The sequence below is a fragment of the Sus scrofa genome, chromosome 3 (assembly GCF_054392235.1).
Source record: "Sus scrofa isolate SSC_HxYL_T2T_F1_AM1 chromosome 3, Sscrofa_HxYL_maternal_Yorkshire_Landrace_v2.0, whole genome shotgun sequence".
Taxonomy (NCBI): domain Eukaryota; kingdom Metazoa; phylum Chordata; class Mammalia; order Artiodactyla; family Suidae; genus Sus; species Sus scrofa.
Window position 1 is genome coordinate 1970877 of NC_139385.1, and position 18194 is coordinate 1989070.

At 59.0% G+C, this 18194-nt stretch overlaps 1 protein-coding gene across 7 annotated transcripts in view; it reads right to left on the bottom strand.

Annotated features, from left to right (window-relative positions):
- Positions 1 to 1109: 1109 nt before the first annotated feature.
- The window catches only part of GNA12 (G protein subunit alpha 12), a 106704-nt gene continuing 89619 nt past the window's right edge, over positions 1110 to 18194 (bottom strand). For 5 of the 7 annotated variants that reach the window (XM_021086011.2, XM_021086010.2, XM_021086014.2 and 2 more), the window contains 2 exons: positions 9604 to 9654; positions 1110 to 7929 (listed from right to left, as the gene is read on the bottom strand). In XM_021086011.2, the coding sequence (XP_020941670.1) occupies positions 7360 to 7929; positions 9604 to 9654 (621 nt within the window). In that variant the 3' untranslated portion in view covers positions 1110 to 7359. Of the gene's footprint in view, positions 7930 to 9603; positions 9655 to 14311; positions 14528 to 18194 lie in introns of those variants that run through there. The other 2 variants (XM_085016001.1, XM_085016000.1) reach the window with 2 other exon arrangements.

The following is an 18194-nucleotide window of genomic DNA, read 5'->3' on the forward strand; positions in this document are numbered from 1 at the left end:
GGTCCGGGGGGCTGAGCTTCCGTCCCGGTCCTGGCCCCCGATGCCCCCCAGACAGGCCTCGCTCAGTGGCGACCACTCTGTCTGGATCACGTGCGCTTCAGTCACAAGGGGATTAAACAGCTAGACTGGCCTCGTCCTCACTGAGCCGGGGGGACGTGCACCTCCACGCAGGCCCCTTCACACGGGGACTGTGGGTGGCCTCACCGCGCAGGACGGGTTCTGTGTACATCAAGCTTCCGGTGACACGTACATCCCACACTTCCTTCTCAAAACACATACGCGTAAAACCTCAACCGAGGAACGAGGCAGACGGGCTACAAGCCTGAAGGACGAGCCAGTTCATCACGCGGACGCCACGCGCTGTTCCTTCCTGCCCGGGGCGCACGGTGCCGTGACAGTGCTTGTCACGCTGCGCGCCTTCTAGAGACGGGGAGGTCTGGTCTGCGGGGAGGGCTCCCTCGAGACCCAGGTCCGTGGGGTGTGGACGGACGGGAGCGCCCTTCTCTGTGACACGTGTTCCCCCCCCCCACTCTGGGCCCCCCTTCCATTCTGGTCCCTCAGGGCCAAGTTAAACGAAAGCCTCCCGTCACACTGGGTCCCTTCTGCATGCGGGTTCCCGGGGTCCGCGTTGGCCGGGCCGAAGCTGCTGCCGTCGATGGGATGTAACAAAAAGGCTGGCCTTTTCTGTTTGGGGGGAGGCGTCCCTCTGTTTCTATTAGAATTACTTACACACTTTTTCTGCTGGGACTCGGAGGTGTGACATGGTCACTCGGAGGCTTTCTTGGATTCGGTCCGACTACAGGCTGCCCTTGGGGCGGTGGCTGGTTGAGAGGTGGCCGAGCCTGCGGTTGAGCAAACACTGGGGAGTCAGGGCGCTCCCTGCCGAGGGAGGGAGCAGGGACTGGGGCGTGGGCGAGCTTGAGGCCCAGACCCCAGCCCTGAGCACCCTCACACACCCCCCCACACCCCCGCCAGGAGTCCTCGCTTCCAGAAGCTGCCTGCACTGGGGCGGCGTCTCCCCAAAGCTGCACACACTCAAGGCCCCGGGCACAAGCTGCCTCACGCACGGCTGCCGTGGAGCAGCGGGATGCAAGACACCAGGGGCCGGGTGTAAGTGAAGGCAGGTTTTAATAGATTTATACAAATCACATATACAGAGCACGTTAAACGACCCACCGCAGCTATACAATCCTTTTTACACTGCAGAATGGATCCGTCAGCCTGGAACACGGCATCCATTCACGGAGGCCCGTCCCCGCGTCACAGGCGGGGTTGGAGCAGCGACACCCCAGGGGAGGTGCCCAGGACCGGGCCCTGGGCTGTCCCCGGAATCTCCTTTCAGTGTGTAGACACCCTGGGACAGCTCGAAGCTGCTTCTGCAGTGGACGCACTGGCCGACGGCCACCACTGCCTTGTCCCTGTTCTGGGGTCCCCCAGGCACCCCGGGGGCTGCGGCGCAAGGCAGCCAGGAGGGGGCTGAGGGTACAACACTGACTTCCTGGCTGCACTCGGGTCGAGAGAGTGACACGCCGGCCAATGAGAGCGGGTCTGAACGGACTGAAGGACACTTGGAATGTTCTGCGATTTGCATGGTAGGTCAAAGGGGACGTGTTTCGATTCTAGAGGACGGGCTCCCTAGGCACCTGCTGTAAATGTCTTCACAAGCAGGCCTGGTAAAGAGCCTAACAGCCAAGACACGGGGAGAATGGCGCACGTTTCCCAGGCCGCGCGAGCCCCCCCCCCCGCCCGCCAAGGCAGCGAGGGCTCTGACCCCCTGGCTGCAGGTGACCCTGGAAAAGGCTCCAGGTTCATCCGGACAGCCCGGGGGAGGAGGGAAGCCACAGAGGCCCGGCTTTGTTAGTCTGGCTGTCAGGCCAAGCCTGGTTGCAAACACTTTCCCAAGACCCCTGGGTGGCAGGGCTCTCTGCCCACGGTGAGGGCTGCTTTTGAGGGCAGTTGGACAGACGGTGGTGGGGAGACCCCCTGTGTCTCCCCAAGGCTGTGGGAGGCCGCCCTGGGAACAAGGCACTGAACAAGGCACTGAACAGAGGGGGTGGGGCGCCCAGGACAGAGAGTTCAGCAGCTCTGGTGCACCGCAGCCCCGAGAGCCCCCTCGAAGCGCCCAGGCCGCTGAGGAGGCCACCAGGCTCTGTCACCACTCATGGTGGAGGCCACAGATCACATAGTGGGGCCTCCTGGCAGCCCGTCTCAGCCCCCTCCAGAGCCCTCCTGAAGTCAGGTGTTGGAGGCGAGCCCCTGGACCTGCCCTGAGCTGGAGCCAAAGCCTGTGTGCCCTGACACACAGCACAGGGCCGCACTCCTGTGCCCCCGCCTGAGCCGGCGGGATGCACGGTCCATGCTGGCTGGCCACCTGCCAGGAGGTGCCCTCCCGCAGGGAAACCTCCAGCTCGACGGAACGGCTGGGGTTATGTTGGCTCAGGGGAAATACTCAGCTTTTAAAAGTACAAAATAAAGTGAATTTAGTGTTAAGAAAAAGGCGCCCGAGTGACAAGCCTGGAGCAGACAGAGCAGGACGACCCTGGCCCAGCGCAGCCCGGCTGTCTCCGCCCTGCTGGCCCTCGGGTCCGAGCTGCTCGCGGCCCTGGGAGGCGCTGGGGCCTGTCCAGGACCCCCAGTGGCTGCTCTCGGCCCTCCCAGCTGCGGCCCAGCTCTAGGGTTTCACTTTGGTCTGTGTTTTGCACACACACACACACACACCCCCACCACCAGAAGAAAAACTACCTTGGTAACCAGCGTGGAAGCGGAGAACCCAGCTTGCAGGTGGGGCCAGGCTGGCACTTGTGAAGTGAGCCGCTCGTGGTGGCAGCTGCAGGGTCCTCAGGTCCCCTGTAATGAGGACCTCATGACAGCGTGCTGAGGTGTCTGGGTCTGAGGAACAGGTGACACAGCCTGGCCTCTCCCGGCCACTCCACACCCTGGCCAGCTGGCTGGCCTTGCCGCCGTGCACGTACCACTTGACAGGCAGGGGTCTCATTTGGAGTGCCCCTGTCCCCATCCTCACCCCCCTCGGACGCCCGCTCCTGGCAATGCCCATCCTGCCGGGTACCTGCTTGGTTCTGGCCACACCCTGCTCCTTCTGGCGTGAGCTCCGCGCTCCTGGGGCTCCCGGCTCGTGGCCACTGTCGGGTCTGCCCCAGGAGCCGTGCCAGGAGTAAACCCATGTCATCCTGCGCCCCAGGCAGGGAGGGACCTGCTGTGCTCAGAAGGAGGTTTTTGCCTGAGGAGATACCAACCGCCCTGTGGAACCCCCAACCGCCGCCTGGAAAGGGCCATCCTGGGCGCTAGCAGATACCCAGCCTCCGGGCTCTGGAGCCCTCTGGAGGGAGAGCGGGCAGAGGAAGAGCAGCCCTCTGGGGACCTCAAGTCCTTCTCCAGCAGAAGACTGACAGCAGGGCCCCTGGGGCAGGAGGAGCCCGGCCACGCCCGCAGGGTGCCCCCACCTGCCCTCACCGTGAGCTCGGCCTCGCCCTTCCCTAACTCGGCGCCCAGCAGCACCACCTGCCGAGAAGGGCCCTGAACACAGCAAGTGTGGCCCCCGGAACTGTCTCAGGAGGCCCTGGCTGGTGCCTCAAAGATGCCACCAGCAGGAGCAGGCCCTCTCCTAGCTGCAGGCCCAGCAGCACCCTCTGCATCAGGACCGGCGCCCCAAACGCAGGATCCCACACACAAGGCCCACCCATCCCTAGGCTGCTGTGCAAACCAGGCCGACTCGAGAAGGGTCTGCCTCTTCCTTCACACCGTTTCCTAAATCTCCCAGCATCCCTGAAGAAGGAGGGTGCTGAGTGCCCCTGGCGAAGCTTCCAGAAAGGGTGGAGAAAGTGGTGCTGAAAGGACGGCCCCCCAGGTTGTCAGAGGCTCAGTGGGAACACCTGCCGTCACGTCCTTCCCGAGGTGAGTGGTCACAGCAAGGGAGGACCCAGCGGCCACGACACCGGCGACCAGCATTCTCCCCACGCGAGACACAGGACCCCCGGCCCGGAGGGCCCTCCCTCCCAGGCAGGCGCTCTGCTCCACGGCTCTGGGTCCCAGCGGCACAGCCCGCCCGGTGCCGACGTGAGACGTCTGGGCAGGACGGGCTCTGCGTGGCTCTGCCCAGGGCCTCTGCAAAGCCCCTCAGGTGACCCCACGTGGGGGCCAGAGCTAAGCACCCCCACGTGGACCAGCTTCGACAGAGCAGCTGGCCCCCATCCACGTGGACAAGGAAGGGCACAGGTTTCTCTGGGGGAGGGGCTCTGCGGCGCCCACGTGCCCTGCCCTGGCCGTGACCCCCGTGCGGGACCTACGTTCCTTCTCCAGAAGAGGATCCTGAGCAGGATGAGCTGCCAATGACTGAGAGTCACTCGTGCTTTGTGTCAGCAGCTTCTCAGGTTTGCGGTGGGGACAGTGGAGGGGGCGGCGGCTGAAGAATCCCCACCCTCCCTTCCTCTGGCCTCCGGGCACATCCAGGTCCATCACCGGGCCTCTCCTCAGCCCCACCCCCGGCTCCCAGGTTTCAGGGCAGCAGGAGGCCCCCCTCCCCCGCCCTGCACACACACACACACACACGCGTGTTGCTACGTGTGTCTGGCGCTCTTCCCTGAGCTGCAGGCGTGTCCAGGGGGCTTGTGCACTCACAGTGTCTGTGGCGGCTCTCCTGCGTGTCCCACGTGGAAATAAACTGATCGGCGAATAATGAAGCTTCAAGGAGCATCAGGGTTACAGTTATCTATCTGCTCTGAATATCTGGGACCGAAAAATTACTGTTGGCTTTGAACGCTGAGTGGTATTTTCTATTGAAGAAAAATTAAGGATCTATTTTAACAAATATCCAGAGACCGAAAGAGGTCAGATCATCAAACCAGCCCCTCGACCGATGCCAAAGGGCTGGGCAAAGTGTAAGCCGTGAGCCGTTCACCCCAGGGCTCCAGAAAACGGTGCCCACACTTACGACACCAAGGTGGCGAGTGTCTGTCTCCAGGATGCCAGAGTTGGTCACAACCCGTCATCTTGTTGCAAGATTATTTCTTGGTCTTGGAGTTCAAATTACCTGACTCCTTCTTCTTTTATCAAAGAAGTAAAAGAACTATAAAAAGAAGGACTCTAGCGATCTCTATAAATTACAAAGCCACAACGCAGTATCTGTGAAACAAGTTGTCTACAAACAGGAGGGTTAAAAAAATATTTCAGTGAAACACATACACGTGTCTTTGTGTGTAAATGGTGGAACTATGAGGAAAGTATCTTAGTTTAAGGAAGTTTATTGTTAGGTTTTTGTAGTAATAGATGAGGCACAACTATCTCCTGCTTCTCCAACATCTCAATAAAAAAGACAATAATCAGGAGTAACAGTGAAATTAAAAAATACAAAAGCCTAAGGTTTTGGACAGAAAAATGACTATAAACTACGTGCAGAAAAACTGTAAATGGTTTTAGTTTAGCCTTGCAAAGAGTGACCTTCTTCTCTATGACAAATCAGGCCTTGCGAAGCTGCCTGCTCGGCTCGCAGTGGAGGGGCGGGGGCCCAGGCCCTCAGGCGTCCCACCCGCGTCCCGGCCCCTCAACAGCCGCGGCCTCCCCTCCCGGGGCGCGTCTGGGTCTGCAAGGGGACCAGCGCACGTGTCAGGCTGCTTCACTGACCAGGCTGAGCCCAACTGGTGGGAGAGCCGTTCCAACACCTCCGCCGGTTGCACGGATGGCGAGGGCAGAGCCACGGAGACGGTTCCCAGCTGGTGAGGGAGCCGGAGGCCCCCGAGGCCCCCGGGAGCCCCAGGGCCCAGCCGGCAGGGAGAGCGCAGCTGCAGGCCCAGGGCAGGCCCTCGGCCCTGCCCCGACGGAGCCCAAGCGCGTTCTTTTCCCCTTAAACCAGGGTCACTGGCCCTGAACCTGGAGCACGTCCTTTCGGTTTATGAAGAGCCACAGGAAGCAGGACAAAAACAGCAACTTTTCTCCAGCCAAAAAAAGAGCCGAAACTCCAGCAAACGCCGACAGGAAGCCTCGAGCACGAGAAAGGATTTCGTGCTGTCCCCTCGTTCAAACGCTGTGATAACAGGATGACTCAGAAGCAGGCCTCTTCCTCCCCTTCCTGCGGGCCAGCCTCCGAGGCCGCTGCTTATCTGCCGGATGAAAGCGAGCAGGACAGGCCCCAGGACACAGGACGGAACAGCGTGGCCTGGGGCCGGGGCCTGGGGATGGTTCTTCAACCACAGGAACATTCTGGTGCCACTTACAGGGGAAGTGTTTTCTCGTTCACTTGCTCAGAAAAGTCCTCGACAGGCCACACAGATTGTAGCAGAGGAACACCCAGAGGAGGCCAGTCTGGAAGGCAGCGTGTTTTTGAAACGGTGACAGACACCCGGGCAAAGCACCGGAGAGCAGGGTTTACCAGCTCGCAGCGACGTTCACAGCCTCCTGGAGTCTGACCCGGAGGAGACCACAGCCGGTAGTGTTTACCTGTCACGTGTGTGGTAACAGAAGCAACAGACTGGATCCGAGCTTTGATCCTCGGGCTGGCTATTGGAAGGCACCAGTGGGGTGGCAGTGTGGACAAAGCCGGATTTTCCGGGCAGCAGCTGCGGCCCGAGTGAAGGCTGTGCTGGCGATCCCGCCAGCTCCGGAGGCCCCCGAGAGGGCGAGGCTCCCTGCAGCCGCGCAGGTGCTGGGCGACGGGGAGTGACGGGGACAGAGGCAGTGCCCGCAGGGCCGAGGGCGGGAGGGTGGCCCGGAGGAAGCAGGCACCGCCGGGCAAAAGGGAGGGGGGCATGCACCTGCGTCCACACCTCCCACCCCGTGATCTGACGGGGCGGGAAGACAGCGCACGCAGGCTGTGGGGGCGTTAAGGCAGGTCTACACCCGCATTCTCGCTCCCCTGCTCTCAAGCCGGCGCCGGCGCTTCATCGAACAGCCGGGACCAGGGCCTCTCGGGAAACTGGCACAAGAGATGGGAAAGGCGGCGCCCTCCCTCGGGGAGGCCCCGCGCTGGGACCCAGCTCAGCCCGCACGCCCGGCACCTCCCGCGAGGCCCCAGCGGGCGACGCCCCTCCGCGGGGACGCAGAGCTGGAGAGGACCGGCATCGGCCTCCGCACAGACCTGGGCTTTGGCGGCTCTGCCACCAAGGACGGCGCGGGCGCGCGCAGACCCGCAGGCCCCGCCTAAGCTGCGTCCGAAAAGGAAGCGTCCGGAAGAGGGAAGCCGTGTTCTCCGGCGTCGCACGTTCACACCAGGGTGACCGCTTGGATCTCAGTAGTGTCACTCGTCCCCAGGACTCAGTAGCTAATGCCGGCGCGGCGCCGCCTTCGGCCGTGCGCGCGCCGGCGGGACGGAGCGCGCCCCCGGGGCCCGGGCCCGCGGCGCGGCCGCTCTCACTGCAGCATGATGTCTTTGAGGTTCTCCTGCAGGATGGTGTCCTTCACGGCGTGGAAGACGAAGCGGATGTTCTCGGTGTCGATGGCGGTGGTGAAGTGGTGGAAGAGCGGCTTGCTGCGGTTGCGCCTCTTCCGGTCGAAGCACTGCACCAGGTAGCGCTGCACGTCCTCCAGCCGGTGGGGGTCGCCCTTGAAGTCTGGGAAGTGCTTCTTGATGCTGACGGCCTTGACCTTCTCCACCAGGAGGTCCATCTTGTTGAGGAAGAGGATGATGGAGACGTTGAAGAAGAGCTTGTTGTTGACGATGGTCTCGAAGATGTTCATGGACTCCACCAGCCGGTTGGTGCACCTGTCCTCCATGAGCACCTGGTCGTACTCGCTGGAGGACACCATGAACAGGATGGACGTGATGCCGTCGAAGCACTGGAACCACTTCTGGCGCTGCGAGCGCTGGCCGCCCACGTCCACCATCTTGAAGGGGATTTTTTTGATGACGAAGTCGTGCTCCACGATGCCCTTGGTGGCCTTCCTCGCCAGCAGGATGTCCTGCTTGCTGGGAAAGTAGTTCTGCAAGACAGGACAGGGAGACGCTTGGGGGAGGAAGGTATGGCGGCGTGGGGGGGGGGGGGATGCCGTGGAGGGAAAGAGCGTGGGGCTGAAGCGGTCGCCAAAAGCACCTTTCACTCCCAGAACCCAGGGCGGGTGATCGGGAGCCTCCCTCTTGGCTCCTGCTCAAAAACCTCATCCCTTTCTTCCCCACAGGAAACTACCATCTTTCTCCCCCTGCACCATCGCAACCTTTCTATTTTTCTAACTCGCAGGGCACACGCATTCCAAAAGCTTAGTGTGAGCAGATTTAATTGAGGTTCTGCACTGCTCTTTGAATTTCGCCTGCCGTATATTTAATGTGTTTTTCTTGGGGAACTCTTACAGTCTTGAGCACTACGCCGGCAACCGCGGTCACGCAGACCGCCCTGCTCCTGCACCACCGACAACCCTCCCGCGGTTACTGCACACTGGCACTCACGCAGCAGCCCGGCCCCAAACCCAAGCAGGGACAGCGCTCTAGGACCAACCCATTCCCACGGTGCACGGGGGTGTGTGTGTGGGGGGCAGAGAGACACCTGCATTAACACGGTCAGGGTGGCGCAGCAAAACCCAGATGTGAGAAACCCCACAGGAGAAATTGCCCAATCACTCCAACAAATAAAGCCAAAAAAAAAAAAAAAAAAAAAATGAAGGCAGAAGCCTATGGATTAAAGGAGGTTTAAGTGACATGGACCAAATGCGATGATGGACCTTAATAAGAGGTTGATTCCAACTGCTGAAATACAGCAGCGTCCGCAAGAAAACACTTATGAATGAGACATCTGGGAAAAATCTCACAACTGACCAGATATTGGTTGATATTGAGGAACACTGCTAATTTTTTAGGAGCAATAATGGCATTGTGGTTGTGACTTTTAGAGTCTTATCAGTCCAGAGATACCCTCCAAAATATTCTCTTTTTTTTTGGTCTTCTTGTCTTTTTGCCTTTTCTAGGGCCGCTTCTGCAGCATATGGTATGGAGGTTCCCAGGCTAGGGGTTGAATCGGAGCTGTAGCCACCCGCCTACGCCAGAGCCACAGCAACGCGGGATCCGAGCTGCATCTGCGACCTACACCACAGCTCACAGCAACGCCAGATCCTTAACCCACTGAGCAAGGCCAGGGATTGAACCCGCAACCTCGTGGTTCCTAGTCGGATTCGTTAACCACTGCGCCACAATGGGAACTCCCCTCTAAAATATTCTTGATGAAGTAATATGATGGATTTGTTCCTGGGGGTGGGGTGGGGCTGAGGGAACAAGCCGGGTCAGAAGCGACAGGCACTGCATGTGGGGTTTCATTACACTATTTCTCCTTGTATACGTTTGCATTTTCCATGATGAAAAGTTAAAGGAGCTCTTTCGTTTACAAAAGAACTTCCGTCTCCATTTTTGTGCTCTGGGAGAAGGAATCCTTACAGAAACCCTACTTTACATCCGATTTAAGCAGGGACTCGAGGTTTCCCAGCAAGACGGTGAGGAAGAAGAAACCCTCGGCCCCTCCATCCTGACACAGATGGAAGCGGGAGCGTGGCGTCTCCACCGCACTCCTGGTCCCCAACGCAGCGAGGCTGGCTCTCGAGGGCGGCTTCCGTCTCCACACAGATGCTTTCTGACCCTCGACCACAGGCTCCTGGAGGGGGGCTCTTACTCACCAGCTGGCCAATCCGGTCCAAGTTATCCAGGAAATACTTCACCGATTCGCCCTGTCGTGGAGGAAAAAGATTCGCGACTCAGTCTCGGTTGAGGAACGCGGACGTGGTACAGGGAGAACTTAGCAGGGTCGCAAGAGTGCGGTTTTGCCTCTGGGTGAGTTGGAAGGCAAAGTGAAAGACTGAGAGCATGCATGGAATTTTAAAAATTAAAACCAATCCCAAGCATCCAGAAATGCCATTTCTCTAGCGGATCCCAAGGTTCAAATTCCAACTGTTTTTTAAAGTGTCCCCACTGGCTCCTGGCGACGGCAGGCTGCTGGCCCCTCCAACCCAGCTGACGCCTCCCTCGCGGATGCGGAGGCTGGCCCGCTGCAGGCCACGCCGCCAGGGAGCCCGAAGGGAGGACCGTGGTCCTGCGAGCAGCGCTGCCAGCGCAGGACTCCCGGCACTGCTGGAGAGAGGGGACATCTCTGGCAAGAGACACAGGACAAAACATGCTCCAGTGTCGCCAGCAGGCCCTGCCACACATTTGTACAACCTGATTTACACTCTACGACAAGGGACGCTCTGGTCTGGACTCAGGGCTGCAGCGGCCCGTCTTCTTCAGCCCCCAGACGCGCTCGGGACTGGACGTGGACACAGACCCAGACGCTGGGTAGCTGGCAGCGACCTTGAGAATCACCCGCACTCCTGCACCCTTGGCGTTGTGGGACGCGGCTGCCCTCTCGGCCTGAGGACGTCAGCGGCCTCGGCCTGGATGGAGCGGCGGGGGGACGGGCCTGCGGGTAGGCGCCTGCCTGCAAAGGCCGGACGTGGGGAAGGGGTTCTGACCGGTGCAGGGGACGCGGCTTTCTAGAGACTCCGCTGAGCCTCCTTCGGCCGACGGGGACCAGTGGGGTGGCGCCAGGCTCTGGGGGCGTCGCCCAGGGAGCCACCACGTGGGCCGCAGAGGCCACGGCAGATCTTTCGGGGGGGGGGGGCAGTAGAAAGGAGCCAGGGTCCAGCTTGAGCTCATGACCCCATGAAAACAAGGTGAACAAAGACGGGAGCGGCAACTCTTCTTACGAGGATCAGGCCCCAAGGAAGCGGCCACGGCGGGAGGCCCCCTAGGGACAAAGCAGCCTTCGGGTTGAGGCCTGTGCGTGGCGCACAGACAGCCTTCTGCTTCAGGCCAGGGGACACTCCCCCTGGGCACGGACTCTGACTCGTGGCACAGTTCTCCCCCTTGGTGTCCGGCTCTGCTCCAGCAGGTCCAGGCAGTCAGAGGTGGGCCCAGGCAGCGGTGCCCGCATCCCCAGGTCCCCCAAGGCAGAGCCGCAGTCTGGCGTGGTGGCGGCAGCGCGCCCCTGCCCACGGCTGCCCTAGGCGCTCACTGCACGGCCTGCTCCTCCCACGACTCGACAGGACACAGCTGGTGGCGAAGCGCTGCTGGGGGGTGGCTGCTCGCCTGAGCTCTGGCTGCGTCTCCCCCCACAGGGCCTCCCCTCTCACCTCCTGACAGGAGAGCTTAGGAAGACTGAGGACACTGCCGGTGGGTCCAGGAGAAAAGAAAGTGGACAAGCTCCCTGGCGGCGGGGTCTGCGCCAGACAGAGCACAAAAGGTCACGGCAACACATGCCTCAGCCCGTTCTGTCACTGTGATGTGGCAGATGTCCCGGCAACACGGGGGCAACCTTAAGCCCAACACACAGCTGTGGCGTGAAAAGCCCCAAGGACACAATTAAGGACAAGCTAAACACAGGCTCTCTTAAAAAAAGAAGGAATTATGTCCCCCAGTTTGACTTTAAATATTTCCAATACTGAGTCGGAAGTCAGGGTCACCCCAATGGACCTTAGAACGCAGGGGATGCTCATGCTAACGGCCTTTGGGGTTCCTGTGGCACCAGGATGCTTTGTTTAAGAGCCGCAGCAACCTGCTTCCCGACACCGGAGGTGCCTCGTGCGCGATGCCGCTGCACGGTCATGGCCACGGCTCTTTCTAAAGAGAACCCCGACGAGGACAGGGAGACATGCAGGGGACATGCCAGGCAGGGGACATGCCAGGCAGAGGGCGGGGCCGCTCTGCTCTCTGACTCGGGCGAGAGGGAAGGGGACAAGGAGGGCAGACGAGGAGCCAGCGTTCAAACCAGAATCGGTGGGCCAACTCCGCAGCCTCCGCCCTGCTGGCCGGCTGGGCTGGACGCGGCCGAGGACACAGGCTGTGCGGTCGGACCGAGGGGGCCGTCTTCCATCTGCAAGGCTGCCTACAGGATGGGCACGCGCCACAGGCTTGCAGCGTCAGCTCGTTCAAAGGTCGGGGTCACCCTTCTGATCTATCCTCAGCCCTTGTCCGAGAGGAGCGTGTGGGGCACAAGCCGAGATGCCAATGTGAAATTAACCACCCAGACTCCGCTGTAGACACTGGAACAGGAATGTCCGTGTGTGACCCCCTCCCCAGGGGCTGAAACCTAACCCCTGGGGTGGTGGTGTCAGGAGGCGGGGCCTTTGGGAGCTGCTTGTGTCTCGAGGGTGCAGCCTCATGAATGGGCTCAGTGCCCTTATTAAAGGGACCCCAGAGGGCTCCCTCCCGCCTCCCGCGTTAGGGCACAGTGGGAAGATGCTGTCTATGAACCGGGAAGCCGGCCCCGCCCGACGCTCAATCTGCTGGTGTCCTGACTTTGCAAGACCAGCCTCCAGAACTGTGAGAAATAAATGCTTGCTGTTTAGGTCTATGGTGTTTTATTACTGCAGGCTGAATGGACAAACACAGCACCTTTATAAAAAGAGTATGGAGTTCCTGTCATGGCGCAATGGTTAACGAATCCGACTAGGAACCATGAGGTTGCAGGTTCAATCCCTGGCCTTGCTCAGTGAGTTAAGGATCCGGTGTTGCCGTGAGCTGTGGTGTAAGTTGCAGACGCGGCTCGGATCCCGTGTTGCTGTGGCTCTGGCGTAGGCCGGTGGCTACAGCTCCGATTCGACCCCTAGCCTGGGAATCTCCATCTGCCTCGGGAGCGGCCTGAGAAACGGCAAAAAGACAAAAAAAAGAGTATTATGCGAGGCAAAGCGCCCTGAGGGTCTCCTGGTAGCTGCAGCAGTAACATGGTCTACAAAGAGGAGGACGTGGGAAATGGGCTTTTTATAGCCCTCCTTGGTTTGAAGAATCTCAATCACTTAAGATGAAGAAGAAGATGGATTCATGGATTAGACCCAACACAACGAACACATGAGCTCAGGGGCCACTGAGGCCACACTCCACATGCAGCCTGCCTCCTGCCTCCAGCCCCCAGCGAAGCTCCGGACGAGGATGCTGAGGGGGTCCAGGGGTGGAGGAGCCAGGCTGTCTGATTCAAGCGGCAGCAGCAGGTGCTGGAACAGATGGGCGCATGACACGAGGACAGAGGCAGGGCCCAGCTTATGTGCACGACGCCTTTTTGGCAAATGGACTCTGATCTCGGGCGCCATCGCCCACCCCTCTAGTTGGTGAAAGACACGTTCAGGCTCCATGCCGCCTTGAGGGATCCTGTCCGGCTGGTCAGACGGACGCTCCTGTGCTCCCGCATCCCAGAAGCTGCCCCTCAGGCCACCGCGCAGCCCGCGCAGGTCCGAGAGGACACAGCCTCAGCTCGTTCAGCTGGGAGTGAGCCCAGGCCGTCGAGACCGGGGCACGACGGGCTTGCTCTGGTCACACCTTTCTCTGGATGGGAATCCAGTCTCCCACACCTGGGTGAATTCTGGTCCTTTCTGTCAGTGTCACAGGGGAGGTATGAGCGTGAAAGAGAGCCTGCCTGGGTCAGGAATCACCAGCAGAGGCCCCACAGGAGAGGGGAAAGGCGGAGGGAGGGGTGGGTCAGGCCAAGGGGTCCAAAGGCGGAGGCGGCAGAATTCAAGGGCCAGCGAAGGTTGAGGGGCAGCGAGCGCCGACACCCCCATCTGGCCTCCCAGGAGCCCTCCCTGCCCCTGGGCTCTGGGGAGCTACTTCTAAAGTTGTAACTCAGGGCTCGTCGAGGGCGAGCGGGACTGGAAAATCCAGTTCACTCATTTCAACACGACAAATGACAAAGACAGATTTAAAAACTGCTGTGTGTTAAAAACAACAAACTATCCCGAAGGTCAGATGCTCAGTTCCATGACTTAGTAAACAGCAAATTCAAGACTTTACTTCCACGTGATAGAGATGTTTGGTTAAAACAACCTGACTGAACAGAGTACTTTTAAAAATACTTCAAAAAGTATCATGTAATTCCCGAAAAGAAACTTTCACTGTGAACTCAGGCTTTGCTCAGTTAGAACCTGTGACATCTCCCTGGGATCCCGTGAGATTAAATGATATCATAGCTGTGAACGTATCTGGAAAAAGATAAAGCATCATATTAATATACATTATCGACAGTTCCTGGTGGTCTAATGGCTGAGGACACGGTGCTTTCACCGCTGCAGCCTGGGTTCAGTCCCTGCTCTGGGAACTGAGATCCCACATCAAGCCGCTGTACTCTGCGGCCCCCAAATTAGGTATGTGGGTATATACGTGTGCATGTATATATATGCATGTATCTGTGTGTATGTGTGTGTATATGCATGCATGTGTGTATATATGTATGCACGCACACATGTGTGTATGTGTGTGTGTGTGTGTATGGACACCTTAGAAAAATAAAGATTCTCACATTTTAATTTGGATGCCTACAAACTGTTGGTAATTATAATCCGAAGAAGGTAAAAGACTCACTGGCAAAATGACGGATGCACAGAGCCGGTGGCTGCAGCATTTGGGGACAAGCCAAACGTCCCTTGGGTAGAGGACCACGCAGCTGCGGAAAGGAACGAGGAGGAGCCCGAGGGACAGCCCGCTGGGGAGAGACTCCCACGCCGTCGGACGGAAGCACCCGAGGTGCAGAACGGGGGGCGTACTGCGCTTCTTTTGTCTCATGGTGAGGAAGCCAAATCCCACATACCGTGTGCTCCTATTTTCAGAAGGCAACACGGAAGATAAACCAGCAACCAGTGAAAAGGGAGAGCAACGGGGAGGGGAGGTGCGGCCGGGAGGAAGCAGACCTCTCTGAATGTATTTTGACCCCAGAACCATGCAAACACTGTACATAATTAAAAATGCAATTGAGTTTTACAAAACCACCCCCCCAGAATCGAAGGCAAACGGAAACCAACGGCTGGAACGGCCTATCAGGCTGGACGTGTCCCTCTGGGACGCCTTCCCCTCAGGCACGAGGGTTTGGACCAGCTCTCCCGCCTCCGTCTGCGGGCCGTTGTCCGAGCTCGTGCTCCAGCCCCGTATCCAAGCGCCAAGCCTCCGCCCAAGATCCCAGCAACGGCTGCCCCTTGGCCACGGTGGTGAGACCCAGGAAAAGGCCCAAACAGGCCCTGGAAGCAGGGCTGGCCTGGGTGTGTCTCCTGGGCCTGCACGATGGGGGTGCGGCCCCAGGTCAGAGGGCCAGGCCCTCTTGCCTTTGTCTGCTTCTTAAATTGAGGTAAAACTCACACAGTAAAGTGTACAGCGCCGTGGCACCAAGCGCATCCCCCGGGCTGTGTCCCCCGCTCCTGAACCAGCTCCCGGCGCTTCATTGCCCAAAGTGGGCCTTGCGCCCGCGAGCAGTTAGCCCCGTTCTCCGACCAACCCCTCGGTGCGTCTCACGACGTGCCCCTTTGGAGATTTCCTACACATCACAGTCTGACCCGAGGACTGGGCTTGTTTCACTCGGCATCACGCCCTGGAGGTTCGCCCGTGTTGCGGCCGCTGCCGGGTCTGCATCCCTTTCCAAGGCTGAGAACAGGCCGCCGTGCGGCTGGACCGTGTCGTGTGCATCCGTCGGCGCGCGGATGGAGTTCAGATTACTTCCGGCTTCGGCCACTGAGACGAGCGCCGGGGGCACTCACGCACACGTCTTTGTTGGAACACCTGTTTTCAAGTCTTGCGGGCATACAGCCCACCCGGGAGTGGAATTACGGGTCACAGGGTCATTCCACGTGTAATTTTTCTTTGTTTTTTGGCCACACCTGTGCCCCGGCAGCAACTCGAGCTGCTGCGGTGACAGCGAGACGCCCATGGTGTTTAATTCGCCAAGGAGCCGTCTTCCGCAGTGGCGCCACCGGCTGCACGGGCTCAGTCCATCAGCCAGGAAGAGAGGCTCCGGGTCCGCCCCGACCCTTGCTAGCTTCCGATTTTTAAACCGTAGCTGCCCTGGGGGGTGGGAAGGGGTGGCTCTCTGCCCCGCCTTGGCCGGGTGGTCAGGTGGCTCTGTCCTTGGCACCATGACCCCTGGGTGTCTATGTATCAGAAGCAAAATCTGCTACGCTGGGAACGGGCATGTGAGCCCATCGGGCTCCTCTCTTTGATGTCCCACGCGAAGTTCAGAGTCTGGATTGCAGACGCAGCTTTGAAAACTACAGATTTAGACTCTTATTTGTACCCCAGGGACTAGGACGGAAGAAGGAGCTACAAGGAAATGTCCGAGCATCTTTTAGAGACTGTCTCCCCCGATGAGAAAGCACCTGCATTATGGGGGTGAGGTGGCGGAGGCTTGGCCAGTTTTAGAAGGCGTCCACCACAGACTCCCTAGAGACCGCGTACACGATATACTGGGCAGGGCCGCCTGTCGCCGTCTTCGTTTGGGGAAAAGTCACATGGGGAGCTGTGGACACGCAGGACCAGCGTAAAGTTATCCCGGGTTTGACGGCTGGGGGTCGGCGCCCCAACCCCGGTGCTGTTCATGGGTCGATGGTCTATACTTCTTTCTCGAAACCACTCGAGAGGAAGGCGTCTTTCACCCCTAAAACTCCAGTGGAAGGACATGTGCTCCTAACAAGTGCGATGCCGATGTAATGCTTTTACCCCGTGCCAGCTCCTGGTCCAGCACAGAACTCAGTCTAGAACCAGATATTGCATTGAGCTGTCATCCTCTTTTTCCTCCTTTAATCTGAAACACTGATTTATTTATTTTTTCCTTTTGTGGGCTGCACCCTTGGCATATGGTGGTTCCCAGACTAGGGGTGGCATCGGAGCTGCAGCTGCCAGCCTACACCACAGCCACAGCCACAGCCACGTGGGATCTGAGCTGAGTCTGTGACCTGCACCTCAGCTCACGGCAACGCTGGATCCTTAACCTATGAAGCGAGGCCAGGGATGGAACCTGTGTCCTCCTGGATACCAGTTGGGTTTGTGACCAGAGCCACAGTGGAACTCCTGAAAGACGGATGTTTTCTAAGGATACAGTGGCCTCCTGCCTCTAGACAGGGAGTCTCGTGCTGTCCCGTCCTCAACGGGGCAGTCATACACCAGCTTCCCACTGAGCGCTAACGCCCCTCCCCTCCGCTGCCGGCCTGTGCCTGACCCTCCACTGTAAACGAGAGGCCCCCCGCCCTCCCTTTCTCTCTGTTATCTACGTGGACTCATAGATGCCTGTGTTTCCCAAGGTTTACAATGTGCTACGGTTCGTATTTTGGTCCTTGAATTGGAGCAGGCTATGGCTCCTTTTGGCCCTTTGCATGTCCCTAGTTCTAAAACCAGCTGTCAACCTCTACCCCGCCCCCGCCCCCACCAAAACCAAACAAAACCTGAACAGGCCTTAAATGCCTCCTGGTAAGGCTTCCTAACTTTCCTGCATAGAGGTCTGCACATCTTTTCTTAGACTTATTGTCAGGTATTTAATCTTCCATAGTGCTTCTGAAATGGCATTTTGAAACATCGTTTGGTTTGAAATCTTTGAGGCTCGTGTATAGGAATGCAATTGATTTTTGTATATCGACTTGTGCCTAGAAACTCTGCTAAGCTCCCTCTCCACCCCCAGGCGTACCTGCATCTGTGGTTTCTCGTGCCTGGTCCAGGCTCGTAGTCACAGAGTCTGCGGAGGCAGCCCTGGGGCTCCTGGCCCTCCCTCTCGCTCGCCTCACAGCACCGGCTAAGGGCCCTGACGCTGTGCTGGTGGCAGCGTGCAGCTTGCCTGCTTCCATCTCAGGGAAAACGTTCAACGTTTAATTACTAAAAACAACCCTTGTGGCTCCACTTCCGGCCTGGGATTAAACGCCTGGCAAAGAGAGTGTCCTGAAGAGAACAACCCTAACTTCTGGACAAAATTCAGAAAACAAAGACCGGCGGGTTCTCAAGAGTGAATAAAAGCAGGCGCTGGAGGCAGGACGGGACGGCAGAGGCCAGTTCCCGCAGCTCTGCCCCAGCCAACCAGTCGGACGTCCCGGTGCAAAGCTCACCATCCTTCTGACCCGAGGAACCAGAGGAAGGGGGGCCGGGCCAGCTGGCACGGGCGGGGGGGGAGGCGCGAACCCTCAGAGGCTGTGTGTGCACGGACCACCGGAAGCCGCCCCAACTGAGATCTGAGCCACAGCGACGCAGGCCCAGCAGAGCTGGCACCCCGGGTCTCTCCACGTTAACTCCTGCTAGAGCAGAAATACCAACACCGGCTGGTGAACGTACCGGGATCCAGAGTCCCCAAAACAACGCCCAGTGTCACAGGATATAATCCAAAACCACTCAATCAATACACGGAGAGCCAGGAAGACGGCCCTCAGCCTCAAGGTAAAATAGCATCAGCAGAAGCCAACCCAGGCCTGCTATTGGAACGATTAGACAGAGACATCCAAGC